Here is a 23,846-nt window from a genome sequence, read left to right as displayed (position 1 = left end):
GTTGTGGTTTATGCTTCTTTCATTCTTCCTCCTCTCACGCCATCAGCATAAACATAGGGAAGGCGATAGCTTAGTGGCATTATCGCTAAGCTAACAATCCAAAAACTCAGCTAATGTTTCGGGGACCCAAGTTCGAATCCTGCCACGGCAGATGGTGGAATTTGAATTCAATAAAAAATATCTGGAATTAAGAATCTACTGATGACAGTGAAACCATCGGCGAAAAAACCGATCTGGTTCACTAATGTCCTTTAGGGAAGGAAATCTGCTATCCTGACCCTAGTCTGGCCTACATGTGACTCCAGAACCACAGCAATGTGGTTGACTCTCAACTGCTCTTCAAGGACAACTAAGGATGGGCAATAAATTCTGGCCAGCCAGTGATGCCCGTGTTCTGTGAATGAATAAAAAAACCCTGCACTCCTTTCTCCTCATGAGTTTATCCAGCTTCCCTGTAAATATATCTATACTATTCACCTCAACCACTCCCTTTTTGTGGTGAGTTTCAAATTCTCCCCACCCTCTGGGTAAAGATGTTTGCCGAACTCCCTACTGGACTTTTTTGGTGACTATCACATCTTGATAGCCTATAGTTCAGCTCTTCTCCACAAGCTGAAACACTTTCTGTCATGGGAATGGATGTTATTTTTAAAAATATTTTTGGGGATTATTGTGTTCCGTTGTAAAGAAGGCTGTGTATGTACTGGATTTAATTGAGTCGGAGAAAGGTTAATAGAGCCAACTCGTCTGGGAGGGTTGAGGGATGAAAGGGGTAAAGGTGATAAATACATATATTTGCAACAAAGCCATGACGAAGCAGCTTTAAAAGAAACTAAGTTAAGTTTGAAAATTTGCATTAGGAGATAGATAGGATAGACAAGGAGAGATGTTGAGTTGAGTTGTGGGGAAGAGATCCTGATGACAGCTCTGGTGCAAAACATGAACCAATCATCCACAAACCAGAAAAACCTTTGTTTCAGAATGTTCTTGGATTTCAGACAAGAAGTCTGGCCAGAACATGGCTGTAGTGTTAGTGTGCCTTCTCACAATGATACCTGTGCAAACCCTTTCAAAGGAACCTGCACATATGCTTCAATGTCACCCATACATACTTCCCCAACGATACCTGCTTACCTCTTTCTGATTCTGTCAGTGCATCATTAACCAACGGCACCTGTGTTCCCTCTTCCCAGCCGTTAGTGTCTGCCTCCACCAGCCCTGGGGCCAGTGCATCCTCTGGGGCTGAAGCTGAGCTCGGGGTGCTGGGCCTACTAGTCGAAGTAGAGTCCACTTCACTTGTGGAACCAGGCCTCGCCTCCTGACACGCCCGTGCGGCCTCACGTCCACTCCCTCGCTTCTTCCTGTGAACCCGGGAATGCAGCACCACCTGATGATAGGTCCGGAATGCCTTCCCACATTCCAAACACTCCGTGCTTTTACTCCGTGATGATCTCTTGCTGTGGTGCGCTGCAGGACTGAAGTCGGTGCCGCTGTCTCCAGAGTTGGCCAACTGACTGTCTTTCTCTGGTGCACTGCTCGTCCTGTTGCGTCTCTTTGGACAATTGCTGTTGTGGGTGTCTTGTTCTCGTTTGCGTTTCTCAGCATCTAAGAGAATGCATTGTCCTTTATCCTTCTCATGTGTGATATCAGTGTCAGGAAGGTCTATGTCTAACCCACTGTTCCTGGCATATTCAGTGAGTTCTGCCACCTTTCCCTTGGTGGCTAAATGCCAAGCCTGGTAGCTGCTCACAGGGTCTAGTTCAGCAATGCCCTTGGCAAACAAGCGACTTGTCAAAGTGTCCAGCGTCACAGAAGGCCTCAAATTCAGGCACCTGAGGAAACTGTCCTTTGTGAAGCTTTCAGAGGCATCACTAACCATCACCTTCCTCACAATCCTTGCTTGTTCTTCAGAGTTCTCCTCAGATGTTCTGAGGTGCAGTTTCTCATGCTCCTGTAAGCTGTCTCTGCTCGGGAAGAGGTAGCCACATTTCATGCAAATCCTGTACTCCGAAAAGGCAAGGCCCATTGCATCCTCCTGCACCACGTCATTAATGGTTGCTAGGCCCTCGGAGTCACTCTTGCTGACTTTGCTCCTGTTCCGGTTCCTCGTGCCGTGCACCTTCATGTGGTTCTTGAGGAACCAGCGTTCCTTGAAGCGGCGCCCGCAGACATGGCAGCCATACTGGAAGGAGCCGTTATGCTTCTTCATGTGGGCCTTCAGGAACCAGGACTGGTGGAAGGTCTGATGGCACGTCCCGCATGTGAACTCGCTGGCGGGCTCTTCAACCTTGTGACTCTGGCCCTTGTTCCTTGGCACCTCCACAGTGATATGAATTTTTTCTATGTGGCTCAGCAATTTGTCATCCCTAAGCGTGACGTACTCGCACAGCCTGCACTTGTACGACTTGTGCTGGAGTTGGATGTGCTGATCCAATTGGTTCTGCTTTTTGAACCTTCCTTTACAGCACGTGCATTGGAAGGTCAAGGCATTATCACTGGCATTCAGCAGGACCTCCTTCTCTTTCTTAAGCCTCCTGAGGACGATCTTCCCGTCCTCCGCCTTTGTCGATCCATCCTGTGCCGTACCCCAGGGCGAGGTCCGCACGGCAGAGCTGGTAGACTTACTCTCCGCGGCGTTGGGCTCTTTGAGTTGCCGCTCCCCCAGCTGCCTGTCGTGCCCCTCGCTCAGGTCCCCCATTTTGTGGGTCCGGATGTGTATTTTGAGATTCCCCTTCTGAGAGGCCCTGTGGTCGCAGTAGGGGCATTTATAGGGCTTTTCGCCGGTGTGCGTCCGCATGTGCACCGACAGCACGCTGAAAAAGGTGAAGCTCTTCTCGCAAATGTGGCAGGTGAATTTTTCAGCCTTCTTCTCGTCTCCGTCATCTCCACCACAATGGGCAGCGTGTGGTGGCGTGTTCGGAGTTTCCGACTTCTTATCTTCCAGCAACGCTGTGTCTTTTCGATCTTTCACCACTGGCTTGTTCCTCAAACGCTTGCTAGGTGGCATAGTCATAGCGACCAGGCGGGGCTCTTCCTCCACTGTCTGTTTCTGTGAACCCATGGGCTCTATCACCAACGCCGCTTAACCCCTTCAAACGCCATCTTCATACAGGTGCTCAGCTGTCAAAGTTGGCCAAAGAGTCTTTTGGCGGCTGGATTCACTCGTTGTACCTGCCGGTTAGAGGAGCAGCCAGAGCCTGTAATGGAAGAGAACAAAACAAACAGAATTAAGTCAGCATCTCTCGACATAATGAGGTGCCATTTCCCCAAAATTCTTAGAATCATAGAATCCCTACAGTGCAGAAGGAGGCCATTCAGCCCATCGAGTCTGTACCGACCACAATCCCATCCAGGCCCTATCCCCGTAAACCCACATATTTAACCTGCTAATCCTCCTGACACTAAAGTCAATTTAGCACAGCCAATCAACCTAATCTGCACATCTTTGGACTGTGGGAGGAAACCGGAGCACCCGGAAGAAAGCCACGGGGAGAACATGCAGACTCCACTCAAGCAGTGACCCAAGCCAGGAATTGAACCCGGGTCCCTGGCGCTGTGAGGCAGCAGTGCTAACCACCGTGCCACTGTGACTCCCAGAGTTTTGTACACATAATGGCCAGAATTCTCCAGCCTCACCCGCAGCTGGGATTAGCCAGTCCCGCTGCTGTGAATGGAGATTTGGCTGAGCGCCACATTCTCCATTCTCACTGCAACAGTAGAAGGGCGCACGTACTGGAGAATTCTGGCAAATGAATTACTTCAATAATGTGTAGGCCTCAACATTATGTTCCAAGCTATTACAATCCAGCTTGGGACCTCTAACCGCTCAGTTGACAAGGTTTGAAATCCCAGATATGTACCTGAGAGAATAAAGCTACTGGATTCCATGGTTTTAAACAAACAGAACAGTCCTTAATATACAAAGTCAGAAAAGCAAAACAATCTACAATACCTGTCATATGCTCTAATATTCAGAATTAACGTGAGGTAAATGAGGCAAATTCTGGTCAAGCGCACCACACCTTACATTAATTGGTGCTGTTTAAGGATTTTTGGTGAATTGCTGCAATGCATATGTAGATGGTACACACTGCTGCTACTGAGCATCAATCAGATAATAAAGATCCTGTTCAATTTCCTATTGATACCGTAGAGATGGGTATAGGAGGGAACCAGTCGTGGTGTAATGATCTCAACGAGGCCCATGAGGTGGGTGGGCCTCTTGAAGTATGGGCTCTCTGCTCCTGGGCTTGGCAAGTCATTCCATCTACAGGTCCAGGCAGCGGGCGATCGAGGAAGTCGTCCAACCTAACTGCCCGTCTACCGCTGCTATATTCATGGCTAGGTATCGCTGGAGAGCATGCGGTGTCCAAAGGCACCGTTAATGCCTTCCATGACCCCTGGACGCCGCAGAGACTGGGGTGCATTACTGATCCCGTTAATTGCATTTTAATTTGATGTTTTAAGTTTCCTTTCCAGTTTGTATTTTGTTTCAGATGGGTTCCCCTCCTTTTGGCAGCTGCCCCTTTTCATCTGTCCCTTTGTTAATTTGATTTAGTTCACTTGTTTGACTAAAAAGTTTGGTAATGATTGTCTGTCCAATCAGGGAGTCTCACCTGTGTATATATAATGAGGTGTGTCGGGTGACTGACACTGCGGATCCTGACTTTGTACCTGAAGCATTCTTAAGAGTGCAGATAGGTTTATAAATAAAGGGAATCTGGTGAAGGGACACCAGCCTCTGAGGAGTTATTCCAGATGGGAATATGGGGGCTGGTCGATTGGAGATGGGAGTCACTCAGTGCTGCCTCCAGGAAAAAACTCAACTGACAGCCTTATTCAGCAACTCAACACAACTTGCATCATCACTGGATTCCCTCCAACTTCCTGAGCTGTCTCTGAGAAATTGATTGTAATATGTGAAAAGGTAAGAAGATAAATCTTAATGAAACCTCTTTGACCTCCAAAGTTACTCCAGCAAAATTTGACAATATCTATCTGGGGTCACCACCTACATTATTCAAGTTGAGCTACAATCCATGGATGGTGGTTTCTACGGGTAGAGAATATTGTTCAATATCTGACCAGCTGAGGAAACCTGAATTGGGGACATGGCTTTTTTTTAACATATCCACCCACTGTTCTACAGATAGACAGACAAGTAAGTGCAGGGTGAGACCAAGAGGTTACAGAACTAAAAGGGCTGTTCAAGGAGTTAGGGAGAGAAACATAGCCAGTTGCAGACATTGGAAACAAAATCCTGACAGTTTTGTCCTGGCAATGTCTGAAGGAGAAACTGAGGGTAAAAACAGAAGAGAAAGGTGGCACGGTGGCCCAGTGGTTATCACTGTTCCTCACAGTGCCAGGTACACGGTTCAATTTCAGCCTCCGATGGCTGTCTGTGCAGAGTTTGCACGTTCTCCCTGTGTCTACATGGGTTCCTTCCATGTGCTCTGGTTTCCTCTCACAGTCCAACTATGTGTTGGTTAGGTTGATTGGCTATGATAAATTGCCTCTTAGTGTCAGAGAGACCAGCAGGGTAAATACAGGGCCTACAGGGATATATAGGGCCTGAGTGGGGTTATTCTCAGTGCAGTCTTGATGGATTGAATGGCTCCTTCTGCACTGTAGGGCTTTAACGATTCTATGATTCTATGAAGAAAGGGCATCTGAATGAACAACATTGAGACATGGGCTGAGTATTTTTCCATTAATGACACAGATTACCCTTCAAAAAATATTTCAATGGTAGTAAGGTGGTTTGAGAAGTTCTGAGTCTCTGTCTGATAGTTCATTTAACTAGGTGTGTTTGAATCACATTCCTATTTAACAGCCCATCCAGTTATACTCCAGAGATGGAAGTGTTAGGCTCAGGACGTGTATGCCTGTGGGGGTGGCACAGGAATGGTCCGCAGAATCTCCAAAAGAACATTCCACCCAGTCCCTCCCCTCCACCCCATATCTGTAATCCTGCACATTTACCATGGCTAATCCACTTAACCGGCACATTGTGGGACGTTAAGGGGCAACTTAGCATGGCCAATCCACCAAACCTGCACGTCTTTGGATACTAAAGGACAACTTAGCATGGTCAATCCACTTGACTGTGCATCTTTGGACACTAAGGGACAACTTAGCATGGCCAATCCACTTAGCCTACATAACATGGGACACTAAGGGACAATTTAGCAGGCCAATCCACCTAAGCTGCACATCTTTGGACATTAAGGGGCAATTCTGTGAATTTAGCATGGTCAATCTGCCTAACCTACACACTGTGGGACACTAGGAGGCAATTTAGCATGGCCAATCCTCTTAACCCACACATTGTGGAACATTAAGAGAGCAATTTGGCATGGCCAGTCCACCTCACAACATCTATACAACCCCCTCTCAGGAACTGCAGTACATATGGAAGTGCTGCTTCAATAAGCATATTACAAATGCAGAGCTTGCTTTTTTTCTCCTTGTGATCAATAATAATATAAAACCCTTCCCATGATACCAGAGCAGTACCTTGCAAGCGGTTTAGCATCAGGTCATTATTTTCTCTTTAGAACAGTTGAAGTTAATTTATTTTTTTTAAATTACAAATTCCTAGATGGAACACTGGAATATTGCATCATCTGCACAGGTCATGTTTACCTAAAACAATTCCAGTTGAAAACTGGTATGATAAGCGAAAACTACATGATCACAAGATTACGACATAAATAACTAACCTGGAGATCTTCCAGAGTAAAATAGAAGCCAATCATGTCACTGCTAATTGATTCCACATGGAAATGCAGTCCTTTTTATTTACGTCACTGAAATATACAACATGATCCTGATGAGTTCAGACAAACAGAAAAGCATAAAACAAAGCTGGCAGCGTTAGTGCAGTTTACATAACCTGTTCTCATGTACCGTCTTGTACTCAACTCAATACCATCCACACGGAAATAAATAGCAACTGAGAAAATATATGTCAACCTTTCCTCGTCACGGCTTGAAATTGTTCAATAAGTTCTTTATAGTGTCCCCTTTTGACTTTTCCTTGCCTCCCACCCACCTCAAAACCGGGCAGTACGATGGCACAGTGGTTAGTCCTGTTTATTTATGTCACTGAAATATGCAACATGATCCTGATGAGTGCCAGAGTGTGGCAACTAGGGGATTTTCACAGTAACTTCATTGCAGTGTTATTGTAAGCCTTCTTGTGACACTAATACTTAAACTTAACTGCAAGAGACGCTGGAACAAATTCTCAAGACTAATGTTGAGTTGGATGGCAAAGGGGTCATAGCTTCAATTTCATGAAATAATCGACCAGTGGAGCTCAACTTGTTCCTTTTGACTGGATCAGCTTTGCTCCCAGAAACACCAACCTGTTTGATTACGTTCTCCAACTTTGACAGGTAAGGTAAAGCCTTTCTAGCTGAAAATTACTTGGGCTGAAGTACTTTCTTGTATCCAGAAAACAATATGGCTGGAATTTTCTGGCCACTTACACCAGTGGGATTTTCTGATCCCCCTACAGTGAACAGATGATGGAGGGTGGCACAGAATTCCTAGTATAAAGGCCTTCATTTTAGATTTACTATAATAAGTAGAGTAGGTTAAGGTAATTAAAAAGTGCCTTATAGATAATGGGAATTCACTATGTGCCTGGAACTAAATATACAAAGGTATTATAAATTGTATAACCACAATTTAACCAAGTATTATGAAATTAAACTGTATTCTTAATGTGTTTTGTAAACCTTGGCCAATGGGTGATCTAGCTGCTCAGCATGATGGCAAATACAAATATTGGTAGACAGACCAAATTCTTTTAATAGAACATAGAACATTGCACAGTACAGGCCCTTCGGCCCTCGATGTTGTGCCGAGCTTTGTTCAAAACCAAGAATCAAGCTATCTCACTCCCAATCATTCTGGTGTGCTCCATGTGTCCATCCAATAACCGCTTGAAAGTTCCTAAAGTGTCCGACTCCGCTATCACAGCAGGCAGTGCATTCCACACCCCAACCACTCTCCGAGTAAAGAACCTACCTCGGACATCCCTCCTATATCTCCCACCATGAACCTTATAGTTATGCCCCTAGTAACAGCTATATTCACCTGTGGAAACAATCTCTAACCATCCACTCTATCTATCCCCCTCCATCATCTTATAAACCTCTAAGTCACTTCTCATCCTCCTCCACGCTAAAGAGAAAAGCCCTAGCACCCTCAACCTTTCCTCATTAACCCTACCCTCCAAACCATGCAGCATCCTGGTAAATCTCCTCTGCACTCTCTCCAATGTTTCTACATCCTTCTTATAGTGAAGTGACCAGAACTGCACACAACATTCCAAATGTGGTCTCACCATGGTCCTGTACAGTTGCAGCATAACCCCACAGCTCTTAAACTCAAACCACCTGTTAATAAACGCTAACATACTATAGGCCTTCTTCACAGCTCTATCCACTTGAGCGGCAACCTTCAGAGATCTGTGGATATGAATCCTGAGATCTCTCTGTTCCTCCATATTCCTCAGAACCCTGCCATTGATCCTGCAATCTGCATTCAAATTTGTCCTACCAAAATGAATCACCTTGCACTTACCAGTGTTAAAGTCCATCTGCCACTTTTCGGCCCAGCTCTGCATTCAATCAGTATCCCTTTGCAGCCTACAACAATACACTGGAGTATAGAAAGGCAGCTTTTCTTTTCAGCTTAGGATGCGCAGCAGCAAGTTTAGAGGTTTGGAATGTATGGGAGTCTATTCACTCCTGGGTAGCAAGGCTGGTGCAGTCTCTCCAGCTGATAAGAGAGACCGGGTTCAGGCAAAAGAATGACTCCTTTTGCCAATTAAAATTTGCAGATGTTAGCTGTGGCCTTGGATATACCAGATGTATGTGGGTTAGGTTTCCTAGGGAATGTAGTAGGAATCTTTAGGTGCAATGAGCTAATGATCTCCTAATCCTATTGACAGGTGGAATGTTATTGGCTAAAATAATAATGTGTAATATTGTATTTGGACCTTCCAGTTTGGCTGACAGGCTGGGCAGGATATTGAAGCACTCAGGACTGTATATCAATTCTATTTTTGTAATGTTAAGGCAGAAATAAATGATAGATGGTAGCCATTAGCTTGTCTCTCTCCTATGCATGCATTAGCAAATAAAACTTATTTTCATTTTTTAACTACATGCTGCCTTTCATAGTCTATGTATAGGATGTGTGAGATCAATCAAGTGCAAGACACTCCAGTGGGACACCTCAGAAAATTCCTCTTACAACGGAGATTTGGCTGAGTGTCAAATTCATAGATTTCATAAAACACTTGTAGTGCAGAAGGAAGCCATTTGGCCCATCAAGTCTACACCAATCCTCTGACAGGGCATCCCACCCAGACTCTCTCCCTACAATTCTATGCTTTCACCCCACTAATATCCTTAACCTGGGACACTAAAGGGCAGCTTAGCATGGCCAATTCACCTCCATTCTCACTTGTGGCTTGAAAATTCCAGCCCTATATCTTCTTTGGTGGATTAAGTGCCCCAAGACCCACTTCCTGGTCAGCAATAATCGAGATTTCATGATAGATCCTTGGCCTTAAAATCATCAGCAAATAACTTCCTAAAGGATGTAACAAACCATTCATTTGAAAATCAACACAGGCTTAAGCATGTAGGTTTAATTTCAGACCTCAACATAACAGATCCGCAAAATAACTCAGGGAGGCTCAAGAGTGAAAAGAGTCACACTCTGAAATGTTGTATTTAACATTTTGTCCATGCAAAATAGTTCAGTAGGCTTGTCTCTGGGCCTGAAGATCACAGGTTCATGTCTCACTCCCAACTCTTCAGCGCAACAGAAACAGAACATGCTGAAAACTCTCAGCAGATCTGTCAGCATCTGTACAGGGAGAATACAGCGAACGTTTCGAGATTGGATGACCTTTGGTCACATGCTGTCAGACTTGCTGAGTTTCTCCAGCATTGTCTGTTTTTATTTCGGATTCCAGTATCCACAGTATTTTGCCTTTAACTTTGACACAACGTGTGGAGGTATATTCCTGTGCAGTGCTGGGGGAATGCTGCACTCTCAGCAGTGGCCGTTAGTTAGACAGTGCATTAAATGAGGTTCCGTGTGCTCTTTCAAGCGGAAACAAAAGATCCCACAAAACTATTTTCAAGAAGGCCAAGGGATGTCCAACCACATCCTCCCCCCATCCCACCACATCCTTCCCTTACCCCACCACATCCTCCCCACCCCCCCGCCCCTCACCCCGTGGCCTAGCCAATATTTATCCATCAATTGACATCATAATTGACAACAGATTATCTGGCTGTTACCTCACTGCTGCTTGTGGGATCTTGCTGTGCACAAATTGGCTACCATGTTTTCTAAATTTCAACTGTGACAATACTTGAAAAGCATTTAATTGGTTGTAAAGCATGTTGACTTGGCTGGATGGAAGTAAATGCAGCAAGAGAAATGTAAACTCTTTAAAGAGGTGGTGAGAGCAGGTACGAAAATGGCACTTAAGGAGCAACGAGATGAATACATGAATAGAATGGGAATGGAAGGATACAGACTCCGTAAGTGTTTTAGTTTAGGTAAGCATCATGATTGGCGTAGGCTTGAAGGGCCAAAGGGCCTGTTCCTGTGCTATACTTTTCTTTGTTCTTTCTTTCTGTCGAATATGTATGATCTCTCAGCCCTGGTATTATTTAACTTATTCTTTCACGGGGAGTGGGTGTTGTTGGCTGTGCCAGCATCTGTGGCCCACCCCTAATTTTCCGGATTCATCAACTTCAGTCCATGAGGTGTAAGTACAGGTAAAGTGGCCAAAGTTCTAGATGACCATAGATGAAGCGAGTGGACCCCCTCGGTTTCCACTCCATCTCCCTCACCCTATCCAAGAAATCCAGTGCATTAAAATATTTCTAGCATGCTGTTAGTCTAAGGGAGAAAGAGCTCCCCTATGAGTGGGGAAAGTTGACTGGTGGTGATTTAACCTGAGGATCACCACACCTCAGGGCAAGGGGCTAGGTTGAGAAGACAGGGCCTCCTCATTAGGCATTCTTGGCTGGGAACTCAAGACATCCATGTAGCTACTGAGTTGTGGGGGAGGGAATTCCAGAGCATGGGGCCTCAGCTGAAGGCACAGCCACCTATGGTGGAATATTTATAACATCAAGTGTTGCAAAGCATTTTACAGCCAACAAAGAATTTTTGAAGAGTAGTCATCGCTGTACTGTAGAAACATTGATACCAATTTACGCATGGCAAGCTCCCACAATAGGATAACAACAAGAGTAGCTGTACATAGTGATGTTAACAGAGGGATAAATATTTGCTGCATAATCAGAAAACTCACCACTTTTTAAAATAGGACCATGTGCAAGCTTGTTCACTATTCCCAAAATAAAAGCTTAGTTCATCCGAAACATCCTGAGCAACAGCAACAACATGCATTTATATAGCACACTGAACATAATAAAACATCCCAGGACACTTTACAAGTGTACTGGATGGCACGGTGACACAGTGGTTAGCACTGCTGCCTCACAGGGACCTGGGTTCAATTCCTGGCTTGGGTCACTATCTGAGTGGAGTCTGCACGTTCTCCCCATGCCTGCATGGGTTTCCTCCAGGTGCTCCGGTTTCCTCCCACACTCCAAAGATGTGTGGGTTAGGTGCATTGGCAATGATAAAATTGTCCCTTTGTATCCTGTGATGTGTAGATTAGAGGGATTAGTGGGATAAATACATGGGATTACAGGGATAGGACCTGGTGGGATTGTGGTCGATGCAGTCTTGATGGGCTGAATGGCCTCCTTCTGCGCTGTAGGGTTTTGAGGACTTCTATATATTTCACATAGATTTGATGTTGAGCCATTTTAGCAGGAATTGAGACTGGTGACCCAAAACTCGGTCAAGGTGATGTATTTTAAGGAGGAAAGAAATAAAATACAGGAGAAAACTTGGGAACTGCAGGCAGCTCAAGGTATGGCCATTAATAATTCAGCAAAAAAATCGTGGATGTGCAAGACGCCAGAATTGGAGGATCGTGGGGATCTCGGAGGGCTACCAAGTCTGATTCCCAAATGGTAGGACTGACATATGAAGAAAGACTGGATTGACTGGACTTGTACTCACTGAGGAGGCAGTGGCCTTATGGTATTATCATTAGACTATTAATCCAGAAACTCAGCGAATGTTCTGGAGGCCCGGGTTCTAATCCAGCCACGGTGGAATTTGAATTCAATAATAAAAAAATCTGGAATTAAGAATTGACTGACAACCATGAAACCACTGTTGATTGTTCGAAAAACCCATCTGATTTGGGGAAGAAAATCTGCTGCTCTTTCCCGGTCCGGCATATATGTGGCTCTGGAGCCACGGCAATGAGGTTGACTCTCAACTATTACCCTCCTAGGGCAACCAGTGATGAGCAATAAATATTGGACAGCCAGTGATACCCATGTGTCACAAATGAATAAAAAATTTAGAAGAATGAGAGGGGATCTCCTAGAAATATAGAAATCCTGATGGGACTGGACAGGCTAGATATGGGAAGAATATTCCCAATGTTGGGCAAGTCCAAAACTAGGGGACATGGTCGAAGAATAACGAGGAAGCCACTCAGGATTCAGATGAAGAAGAGGTTTTTCACTCAGAATTGGGAACTTTTGGAATTCTCTACCACAGAAAGCTGTTGGGGCCAGTTTGTTAGATGTGTCCAAGAGGGAGCTGGACATGGCCCTTGTGGCTAAAGGGGTCAAGGGGTATGGGGAGAAAGTGGGAGTGGGATACTGATCAGCCATGTTCATATTGAACGGTGGTGCAGGTTTGAAGGGCCAAATGGCTACCTTCTGCATCTATTTTCGATGTTTCTATGTACGGGAAATGCCCAACACATTCCAGAGAATCTACTTCAACAAATACAAGAGGTGGAATGTTTAGCTGAGCAAATGATATTCAACATTCAAGGACGGGCAGGGCTTTTTGGTATGTAGAATCAGAGTTCAAGGGCAGCTTGTAAGCCATTTGCAAAACAGGCAACGGCACTGTGGTCATCCCCAAAACATGGATGGTGTATATCTATGGTGGTTAATTCAGTTTTGGCATGGAGGCAACTGAGGTTATAGACCAGGAGAAACCAATGTAGGTCAGCCAGCGCAGGGTTGCTGGATTAACAACATAACCATAGCTTTGAGGAAGATTTCTGCCTATTGCTAGCATAACAACCCTTAGTCTCAACCACAAACTAGTCACGTGTCTCTATTGTAGATCCCGAAAGTGCAGAAGGAGACCATTCGGCCCATTGAGTCTACACTGACCACAATCCCACCCAGACCCTATCCCTATAACCCCATGTATTTACCCTATCTAGTCCCCCTGACACTAAGCTGCAATTTAACATGGCCAATCCACCCAGCCACATGTCTTTGGAGTGCGGAGGAAACCAGAGCGCCCAGAGGAAACTCACACAGACACAGGGAGAATGTGCAGACTCCGCACAGACAGTGACCCAAGCCAGGAATCAAACCCGGATCCCTGGCGCTGTGAGGCAGCAGTGCTGACCACTGTGCCACCGTGCCGTCTCTATCTCAAGGATTTCAGATAAACATGGGAAAATCACCATTCAATATACTATTCAGAACATATAAACATTTAAACAATAGATATTGCGTGAGTCTGCGGTGTCCAAGAATTTGTTTGTGCAAGAAAAAGTAAAGATAAAACACTGCTATATGTGAGGTGAATCATTATTCCCAAGTCAGGATAATCCAAACCTAATATGTTTTCCCTGAATGTAGAAACAATATACCGTACTTTAAACAGCAGATAAAACTATAAACTCGGGAAATCCTGGCATTCTCTAGAGTTGGAGTGATAAAGTTAGGTCTTTTTCTGACTTAAAACAGACTTCTTTCCAAAGGTGCGACTTCTCTGAGGGTGAGACATTCATCATGTCAAAACTGCAGCCAGAGTGAGAACAATGGACTGTCTTTTATCAAGAATCCCTTTGTAAATATGGACATTATAAAGGCCGGAGACAAAAGAAGATTACTGCGAATGCTGGAATCTGAAACACAACTAGAAAATGCTGGAAAATCTCAACAGGTCTGACAGCATCTATGGACACAGTAAGAAGTCTCCCAACACAAGGTTAAAGTCCAACAGGTTTATTTGATATCACGAGTAACTTCATTGTAGTGTTAATGTAAGCCCACTTGTGACACTAAAACTTTTTTTAAGTTGAATTTTATGGCTGCCTCAGCACTCAAATTATAAACTCCAATTAAAATCTATTTCACCGCCAACAAATGCAATTTGAATTGAGCCCTACAATAGGGCAGCACAGTGGTTGGCACAACTGCCTCACAGGGCCAGGGACCCAGGTTCAATTCCTGACTTGGGTTGCTGTCTGTGTGGAGTTTGCACATTCTCCCCGTGTCTGTGTGGGTTTCCTCCAAGTGCTCTGGTTTCCTCTCACAGTCCAAAGATTTGTGGGTTAGATTGATTGGCCATGCTAAATTGACTCTAGTTTCGGGGTGGGGAGATTAGCAAGATAAATATATGGGGTTATGGGAATAAGGTGGGATTGTTGCCGGTACAGCCTCAATGGGATGAATGGCCCCCTTCTGTGCTGTTGGGATTCTATGGTTTTGCTCTTCCAAATGTTACAAACTAATGAGACAATCAAATCCCACAGCCAAAAATCTGCCATCATCCTGACCGAAAGCTCATTTTCAGAAGGGCTAATGTCTGATTGATGGTCTGAAATGCAGTCACTATATCAAGGCGTAGAATACAACTGACGATGAAACCTGAGGGCTTTGCCACTCAGTGAAAAAATCAATAAACTATTATGAACAAACAACGTTATTTCCTCAACCCCACCCTCTCCTCCCCAATCCCACCCGCCCCTGAGCCCATATCAAAAAATACACAAAAGGAACTGCTACCAATCAGGACCTTAACAACCAAACACAAGAAACAGGGGATCAATGACTTAAAGATCATTTGCACTCAATTTGGTGAAATAATTCCAGAAGCTTTGAAACACGTTATATATTTTTAGTAAATATTCATAGAGTCATTTACAAGATGGCAAAATGCCCTTTGGCCCATCGTGTTAGTCCAACAATCATGATGGCCCATCTAGTTAGTCTAATCCCATTTTCTGGCACTTAATCTGTAGCTCTGTACGCTATGGTATTTCAAGTGCTCATCTAAATGCTTCTTAAATCACCCTGAGGAGTCGATGGCCTCGTGGTATTATTGCTAGACTAATAATCCAGAAACTCAGCTGATGTTCTGGGGACCTGGGTTCGAATCGCACCGTGGAAATATCTGGAATTAAGAATCTACTGATGACAATGACACCATTTTCGGAAAACCCATCTGGTTCACCAATGTCCTTTAGGGAAGGAAATCTGATTTCTCACCTGGTATGGCATAAACGTGACTCCAGAGTCACAGCAATGTGGTTGACTTTCAACTGCCCTTGGGCGACTAGGGATGGGCAATAAATGCTGGCCAAGCCAGCAATGCTCATGTCCCATGAATGAATTTAACAAAATGTTGTGAAGGTTCTCACCTCTACCACCCTTTCAGGCAGCGAGTTTCAGATTCCCACCGCCTTCTGGTGAAAGTTTTTTTTGAATCCCCTATAAATCTTCTGCCCCATATCCCAATCTCTGCCCCTAGTTATTGACACCTCTACTAAGGGGAGACGTTTCTTCTTATCAAGCCTATCTATGTCCCTCATAATTTTGTACACCTCAAATCATGTCCCCCCTCAGCCTTCTCTACTCTGAGGAAAACAACCCCAGCCTAACCAGCCTCTCTTCGTAGCTGAAACGCTCCAGCCCAGTGTCCTGGTGTATCTCCTCTGCACCCTCTCCAGTGCAATCACATCCTTCAACTAGAATTGCACACGGCACTTCTGCCAAGAGTTTTGATCTTCTACTTTTAAAACTTTGCTCTGCAAAATATTCTGAATTTATCAAGGAGATAAATCTAAACGTGCTATCAAGGTTTACCTCTCCAAGTGATGCTCGCTAGGGTAAGTGCTATCTTCGCAATTGCTAATTATGAGGATCACAGGAAAAGAAGGAAAAAAAAAGCTACAAGATTTGACCTTCATAGAACCATAGAATCCCTACAGTGCAGAAGGAGGCCATTCAGCCCATTGAGTCTACCCACCCAATCCCTATCCCTGTAACCCCACATATTTACCTCACCAATTCCCCCTAACCTAAGGGGCAATTTAGCATGGCCAATCAACCTAACCAGCACATCTTTCAGACTGTGGGAGGAAATCAGAGCACCCAGAGGAAACCCACGCAGGCACAAGGAGAATGTGCAAACTCCACACAGAGATTGATCCGAGGCTGGAATAAACCCAGGTCCCTGGCGCTTTGAGGCAGCAGTGCTAACCATTGTGTCACCGTGTACATGGAACTAAGAAAGTGAACAGACAGGAATATTTCCCCATGACGACTGATCCAATCAGTCTTAACAATGTTAGTCAACAAAAGACAATTTGAAAGAAAAATCAAAAAGTGAAATTAATCAAAAATATGCCACAACTAAACAAAGTCTTATTTTTACCTCAGTCTAATTCAGCTGCTAAACATATTTTAAAAGTTAAAGGTGGAATGGGTCAACCACCAGTGTGCCTTGTAGAATGTTGCAATTAGGCAAAAAGAATGATCTCTGTCAAAAATAATTCCAAGTGATTGGAAATTTTAGTCATTTGACAGATAGTGCAGGAAGTCTTGGTTTTTTAATTTGCATGTAATTTACATGGGGCGGCATGGTAGCTAGCGCTGCTGCCTCATAGCTCCAGGGACCTGGGTTCAATTCCAGCTTTGGGTCACTGTCTGTGTGGAGTTTGCATGTTGTCCCCCGTGTCTGCATGGGCTTCCTCTGGGTGCTCCGGTTTCCATCCACAGTCCAAAGATGTGTGGGTTAGATTGATTGGCCAGGCTAAATTGACCCTTAGTGTCAGGGCGATTAAAAGGGTAGATGTGTGGGGTTATGGGAATAGGGTCTGGGTGGGATTGTGGTTAGTGCTGATTCGATGTTTGAATGGCCTCCTTTTGCACTGGAGGGATTCTATTCTATGATGTTCAAAAACCAAACAAATGGAAATTTCTATATGTGCATAAACATATATTCCTAAAACAAAATGAATCATGCTGGTCTTTTTAATCTTTCTTTTTGCAGACTTTCCACACACTAGTTCTGAAATAACACAAAGAATTGCATTACAATTACAGACACGATGGCATAGTGAGTTAGCACTGCTGCCTCACAACTCCAAGGACACGGGTTCGATTCCAGCCTTGCGTCACTGTCTGTGTGGAGTTTGCATATTCTCCCTGCGTCTGCATGGGTTTCCTCCGGGTGCTCTGGTTTCCTCCCGCAGTCTAAAGATATGCAGGTTAGGTGGATTGGCCATGATAAATTGCCCCTTAGTGTCAATGAGATCAATAGAGTAGATATGTGGTGTTGAGGGAATAGGGCTGGGTGGGATTGTTATTGGTTCTATGATCCTACAAATTTAAGAACTAGGAGCAGGAGTAGGCCATCTGGCCCTTGAGCCTGCTCTGCCATTCAGTAAGATGGCGGCTGATCTTTTCGTGGACTCAGCCCCACTTACCCATCCGCTCACCATAACTCTTAATTCCTTTACTGTTCAAAAATGTATCTATCCTTGTCTTAAAAACACTCAATGAGGTAGCCTCAACTGCTTCATGGGTAGGGAATTCCACAGATTCACAACCCCTTGGGAGAAGAAGTTTCTCCTCAACTATCTACTAATCTGAATCAGGAAAAAGCACCCGGTACAGGTTTATTGTTAACTGATCTTGATTGACAATATTTAGCTCCAGGGCTATGCTGCATCCAGTGTGAAGACAGTCACAGGTTAAATGTGGGAAGCAACACCAACATTTTGCTCGCAGCCGCTTTCCACCAACATCAATGATTCATTTTACTGAATATTAGCACAGGGATTGGGAATGGGGTGGGTGGGGAGGGTGGGAGGAGGAGAACTCCCCTACACTTCTTTGCATTATTGCCATGGGATCTCCTACATCCAGCCACAAGGGAAAACAACACTTTGTCTCAAAACACGTTCGCCAGCAGTGCAGCACTAGGAATTTCAGCTTAAATTTTGTACTCTAGCCTCTGGAGTGGAGGCTGAAGCCACAACCTTTGGACGCTGGCAGGGGTACAACCCACTGAACACGCAGATCCCTGAGGGGGAAATCATTTCAGTATCGGTCTGCTCTGTGTTGGTGCCCTCAGGGAAATAGCTGAGCAGATCTCCTTGAAAGGAGTTGAAGTTGTAGCGTTCCAGCCTATTGTAAACTGGATTTATGTAACTGTCTATGTAATATTGAGCTAAGCAATCGTTTATCATAAACAGATTTCTTGGAATACTTTCTGTCTTTAGTAACTCAACAATAATTCAATCTACTTTTCTATATTTTTATTACCAATAATCAACCAATGGGTGGCATGATGGCAGTGGTTGCCACTGCTGCCTCACAGCGCCAGCAACCCAGAATTGATGTCCAGCTTGGGTCACTGGCCGTAGTTATACCGCTTCGCCCGTTGCAGGCTCACAGAACATCATTTTCCATTGGCTTTGGGTGGGATCTTTCTAGCCTCGGGCAGGCAAGGTGGTAAAATTCCAGCAACTGTCTTTGCGGAGTCTGTACGTTCTCCCCATATCTGTGTGGGTTTCCTCTGGGTGCTCCAATTTCCTCCCACAGTGTGAAAGACATGCTGATTAGGTGCATTGGCCATGCTAAATTCTCCCTCAGTGTACCTGAACAGGCGTGTGGCAACTCAGGGATTTTCACAGCAACTTCATTGTAGTGTTAATGTAAGCCTACTGGTGACACGAATAAATAAACTTAAATGAAACAATGTGTGAATTTTTTCTATTTATAGTTTCATACAGCGTAGGAGGTCATTCAGCCCATCGTGCCTGTGCCAGCTCTTTGAAAGGGCTACCTAAATATTCCCATGGCGTAGTAGGCACAGTGGGTAGAGCTCTGGATCGACTCCCACACCAAGACTCGATCCCAAGGAAGGTGCATTCTTGACCTTGTCAACCTGCAAATCCTTCCAATGGGATGAGGTATGAGCAGGATAGACTCCTGGTCAGCCACCCTTGATGTGGAGTGAGCCACTAGGTGTGGGAAGAGAATTGGAACAGGAATGGAAACATTCCACCCCACCGTCCTGCAAATCTTTTCTTCACAAGTGTGTATTTGATCTCATTTACAAAGTTACCATCAAACCTGTTTTCACCCAATGGGTTCACAGAGTCATGAAGGAAAATTCTCCTCATATCTGTGGCTGCTCTGCAAGAAGCTGGAAAATATATCAACTAATGTCCCAACAAATAAATACCGAGAAGGCACAATCCACCTCACAACGTTTCTCTTCCTGAGCTGGTTACAGGCTGAGTGAGGAAAACAAGAGTTCCCCATGGGTGAGGCAATCGAGTGTTTCCAGTTCACTCTGAAACGCTGCGATGTTCAGACATGCATTACAGTAATATAGCTGTCAGCAAGACATTTCCTCTTCCAAACATTATCCTAAAATGTTAAACCATGTACCTGAAACATAACTTCAGAGTATTCGTTATTCTGTGGAATTCATCGCCGCAGAAACCTATGACGGCCAGGTCTCTGAGTGTATTTAAGACAGGGATAGATAGGTTCTTAATTGGTAACGGGATCAAAGGATATGGGGAAAAGGAGGGAGAATGGGGTTGAGAAACATATCAGCCATGATTGAATGATGGAGCAGACTCAACAGGCTGAATGGCCTAATTGTGCTCCTATATCTTATGGCTTTATGGTCTTACCCCCGCCCTTAACATTTCGTCTTCCCAACTCTTCTTTCACTTTTGGTTAATTTAACATATTTTGGTTTCTTTACAGCTGAATTGCTTCTTTAGTACCTCTTCAACTTCATCGGTCATCCTGGTGTACCCCACCCCCTCCCCTGACACTCACTCACTCACTCACTCACGCACCATACACACACACACACTCACTCACACCCTAACTATGACTGTAACACTACATTCTGCACTCTCTCCTTTCCTTCTCTATGAACGATATGCTTTGTCTCTATAACGCAGAACAAACAATACTTTTCACTCTATGTTAATACATGTGACAATAATAAATCAAATCAAATCAAAATCTTGTTCCTCGGTGGCAGAATGGGCGAGCCATGCAAAAGCCAGTGGACTTCATCAGAACTGGAAGATCCCGCTGGTGGCCAATGGCTTGCCGTGTCTGCCACAGGAATGGCAGAGAAGTCTTTCAGAGGAGGCCAGCTGGAGAGGGTGAAAAGAATCGAAGGTGATGGAGGTAAAGTTCAATGAAGATGGACGGAGAGTTGGGGGGAACATAAACACAGACATGCTTATATTGGCTGGAATGGCCAGTACAACTGGTGTAAATATTACCTAACATCTAGTTAAAAAGCAAGGCTGGTAGAACAGCAATTAACCTTATAATAAAGATTGAAATTCAAAAGGCGATTTGCAAATTCACCATTGTCTCCCAAGCAACCTATCTTCAACCTGTGAATTTTTAATTCCACTCTGCATTCTTGCCAGTGACTTATTTGAGTTCGTAAGAAGGTTTGTAATTATACACTGGGTATTTCTGTGAATCTTATCGCTGTCAACATCCTTATAGAAACTTTGAACATTTGGCTGTCGGTTTTGATTCACGAGAATACTTTCTGGGGAAACCCTACTCTTCCTGCGAAGCTTGACTGAAAACAGGTTTCAATTTCAGCGCAGGCTGAAGAGGAGCCTTTGAACAGAGAGTTAAAGCAAACACACTTAGCAAACACCACCACCTCCTCAAGGACAATTAGGAACGGACAATAAAAATATTGGCCTGGCCAGCCACGCCTCTGTCTTGCAAAATAATTGTTTCTAAAAACACCCCTGCGGGCGTTGGAATTAGCAGAGGTTCCCCTACCCTATTCTCCAGCCAATATTCCTGCAATCATACAGTCTTGGTCACCACTACAAGGCAGTTTGCACCTCAGCCGTTTTCTGATTTACTTTCTAGGCCTGTGTCAGCGCATGGTGATGACAATATGTTCGCATGAAGAAGGTTTGGGCACCTCTGTTAGTTTAGTCAGTGGGGCGGGTGGGGTCATAGAATTCCTACAGTGCAGAAGACGGTCATTCAGCCCATCGAGTCTGCATCGACAACAATCTCACCCTAAACCCATTATTCCACATATTTACCCTGCTAATCTCTCTACCCTACACATCCCAGGACACTAAGGGGCAATTTAACATGGCTAGTCAAGCTAACCCACACCGAATCTCTGGCAGAGTATCTTATCCAGGCCCATTCCCTGCCCTAATCCCATGCCTTTATCATGACCCATCAACCAAACCTACACATCTCGGGGCATTAAGGGACAATTTAGCATGGCCGATCTACCTAACCTGTACATCTTTGGAATGTGGGAGGAAACCGAAGCACCCAGAGGAAACTCATGCAGACATGGGGAGAATGTGCAAACTCCACACAGACAGTGACCCAAGCCAGGAATCGAACCCCAGGTCCCTGAAATTGAAACCTGTTTTCAGTCAAGCTTCTCAGGAAGAGTAGGGTTTCCCCAGAAAGTATTCTCGTGAATCAAAACCGACAGCCGAATGTTCAAAGTTTCTATAAGGATGTTGACAGTGATACGATTCACAGAAATACCCAGTGTGAGGCAGCAGTGCTAACCATTGTGCTACTGTGCTGCTTTAATAACTACCCCTGGCTAGGCAAAACAATAGTTAGCAGGAATACTTCAGAAAAAAACTAGAGTAAAGATTGCGCTGGAGGCGGTCATACCAGAACAGGTAGATCAATTAGCTCATTTAGAGCAAAATGATAATAGAAGATGGTGGATGGGAGGTGGTCCAAGTGGAGCATAAACACTGTATCGACTGGTTTAGCCAAACTGTCTATTTCTGTGCTGTGTATCCTCTGTAACCCTAGCATCAGGGCCTTCACATTCAATCCCAGTCTTGTCCTTTATTGAGTAGTTGTGAAGATGTGTTGGGATAGTAATCAAGACAGTGTGACAGTTAATATTGGTGCCACATAATCACCCTTCTGAATATTCACATGCTGTTAATTGAGCAGGCGGCTAAGGGAACCTGCTCGAAGCTGGAGAGGTCCTTCTTCACATAGGCATGTTGCATTCTGATGGCATTATTGGAACCCAACTGTACTTCCTTTTTTTTGAAGTTTTTTTATTCGTGTCATGAGTAGACTAACATTAACACTGCAATGAAGTTACTGCGAAAATCCCCAAGTCACCACACTCCGGTGCCTGTTCAGATACACTGAGGAGGAATTTAGCATGGCCAATGCACCTAACCAGCACGCCTTTTGGACTGTGGGAGGAAACTGGAGCACCTACAGGAAACCCACGCAGACACGGGGAGAACGTGCAGACTCCACTTAGACAGTGCCCCAAGGCCACTATTGAACCGAGTCCCTGGCACTGTGAGGCAGCAGTGCTAAGCAAGGCAGCGGGAAGTATAGACAGATGAGAAGCTGGTTTGTGTGATGGACTGGGCTTTGTTCATGACCCTTTGTACTTTCTTGTAGTCTTGGCCATAGCAGGAGACATACCAAGCAGTGATACAAGCAGAAAGGATGCATCTGTAAATGTTGGTGAGAGTCATTGTGGACATGCCAAATTACCTTATCATCCTGAGAAAATGGGACTTTTTTGTTTTACTGACATTTCATTGATACTTCCCAAACATTTTTGGTTGAAGGGTAATAGTTAACCAGAATTCTGTCCACCGCTTAGTCCTATAATGCTGGGCATAGAGGGGGAGGTGGGGGGGAGAGCGGTCGGAGTAGAATTTCTTAAGATGCAACCAAAGGTTGTTATATTAAACTATGAAAACCTTGATTTGTTAACACGCTCATGTGTTGTAAAGTAAGAGAATTGAATCTTGCCCTCTCCTCATTCTGTATTTGCCTTCCAGTTTTCAAGGGTGGCTTTTTGGAGTGATTAATAAAATAAATGTTCTGACAGCTGATTCTGCAGTCTCAATAACGAACAAAATGCAGTGTGGAATAATTCTATTAGCAGAATGTCAGTTGGGATATTTCATGTGTGTGTGTGTGTGTGTGTGTGTGTGTGTGTGTGTGTGTGTGTGTGTGTGTGTGTCTTTGATGTGTATATATAGTTTCATAGCTGTATAGCTTCACCACACTCGCAAGGCAGAATTAAAATAGAATATCTGGATGATGGGCAATCATTCTGATTCAAAGCACAACATCAGCTGACACTGTGGACTGATGGACTGCTGTAACATGTTACACTAAAGAGTTTTCTTATAACCTGCCATGGAGCTACAGGAATTGGACGCATAACGCTTGCAACCGCAAAAGTTTACATTAACTGTGTACCAACTAAACTTGATGCTGTATTCCCTTTATCTTTTATCGTAGCATCTCGTGAGAAAGCCTTTCACTTTTCCCGCAACTTCTACGTTTGCAGGATGAGGAGGAATTTCTTCAGCCGGAGGCTGGTGAATTTGTGGAATTAATTACCACAGAGTGCAGTGGAGGCCAGGTCATTGAGTGTACTTGAGACAGAGATACATCAGTTCTTGATTCGTAAGGGGATCAAATGTTATGGGGAAAAGGTGGGAGAATGGGATTGAGAATCGTACAGCCATAATTGAATGACGGAGCAGACTCGATGGGCCGAATGGCCTAATTCTGCTCCTATATCTCATGGTCTTTTGTCTCAATGGGCTTTATATC

General features: G+C 44.5%; 1 protein-coding gene across 5 annotated transcripts in view; it reads right to left on the bottom strand.

Annotated features, from left to right (window-relative positions):
- Nucleotides 1-23,846, bottom strand: part of znf516 (zinc finger protein 516) — a 150,951-nt gene that overhangs the window by 77,268 nt on the left and 49,837 nt on the right. For 4 of the 5 annotated variants that reach the window (XM_080193913.1, XM_080193909.1, XM_080193912.1 and 1 more), the window contains exons 2-3: nucleotides 6,723-6,809; nucleotides 1,135-3,197 (exon numbers count right to left, since the gene is read on the bottom strand). In XM_080193913.1, coding sequence (XP_080050039.1) covers nucleotides 1,135-3,061 — 1,927 coding nt within the window. In that variant the 5' untranslated portion in view covers nucleotides 3,062-3,197; nucleotides 6,723-6,809. The remainder of the gene's footprint in view (nucleotides 1-1,134; nucleotides 3,198-6,722; nucleotides 6,810-23,846) is intronic. The other variant, XM_080193911.1, reaches the window with a different exon arrangement.

Source organism: Carcharhinus amblyrhynchos, chromosome 8 (assembly GCF_965287045.1).
Source record: "Carcharhinus amblyrhynchos chromosome 8, sCarAmb.v2.hapA, whole genome shotgun sequence".
Taxonomy (NCBI): Eukaryota; Metazoa; Chordata; class Chondrichthyes; order Carcharhiniformes; family Carcharhinidae; genus Carcharhinus; species Carcharhinus amblyrhynchos.
Note: the sequence above shows the minus strand (reverse complement) of the source record. Positions and strands in the feature narration are given on the sequence as shown.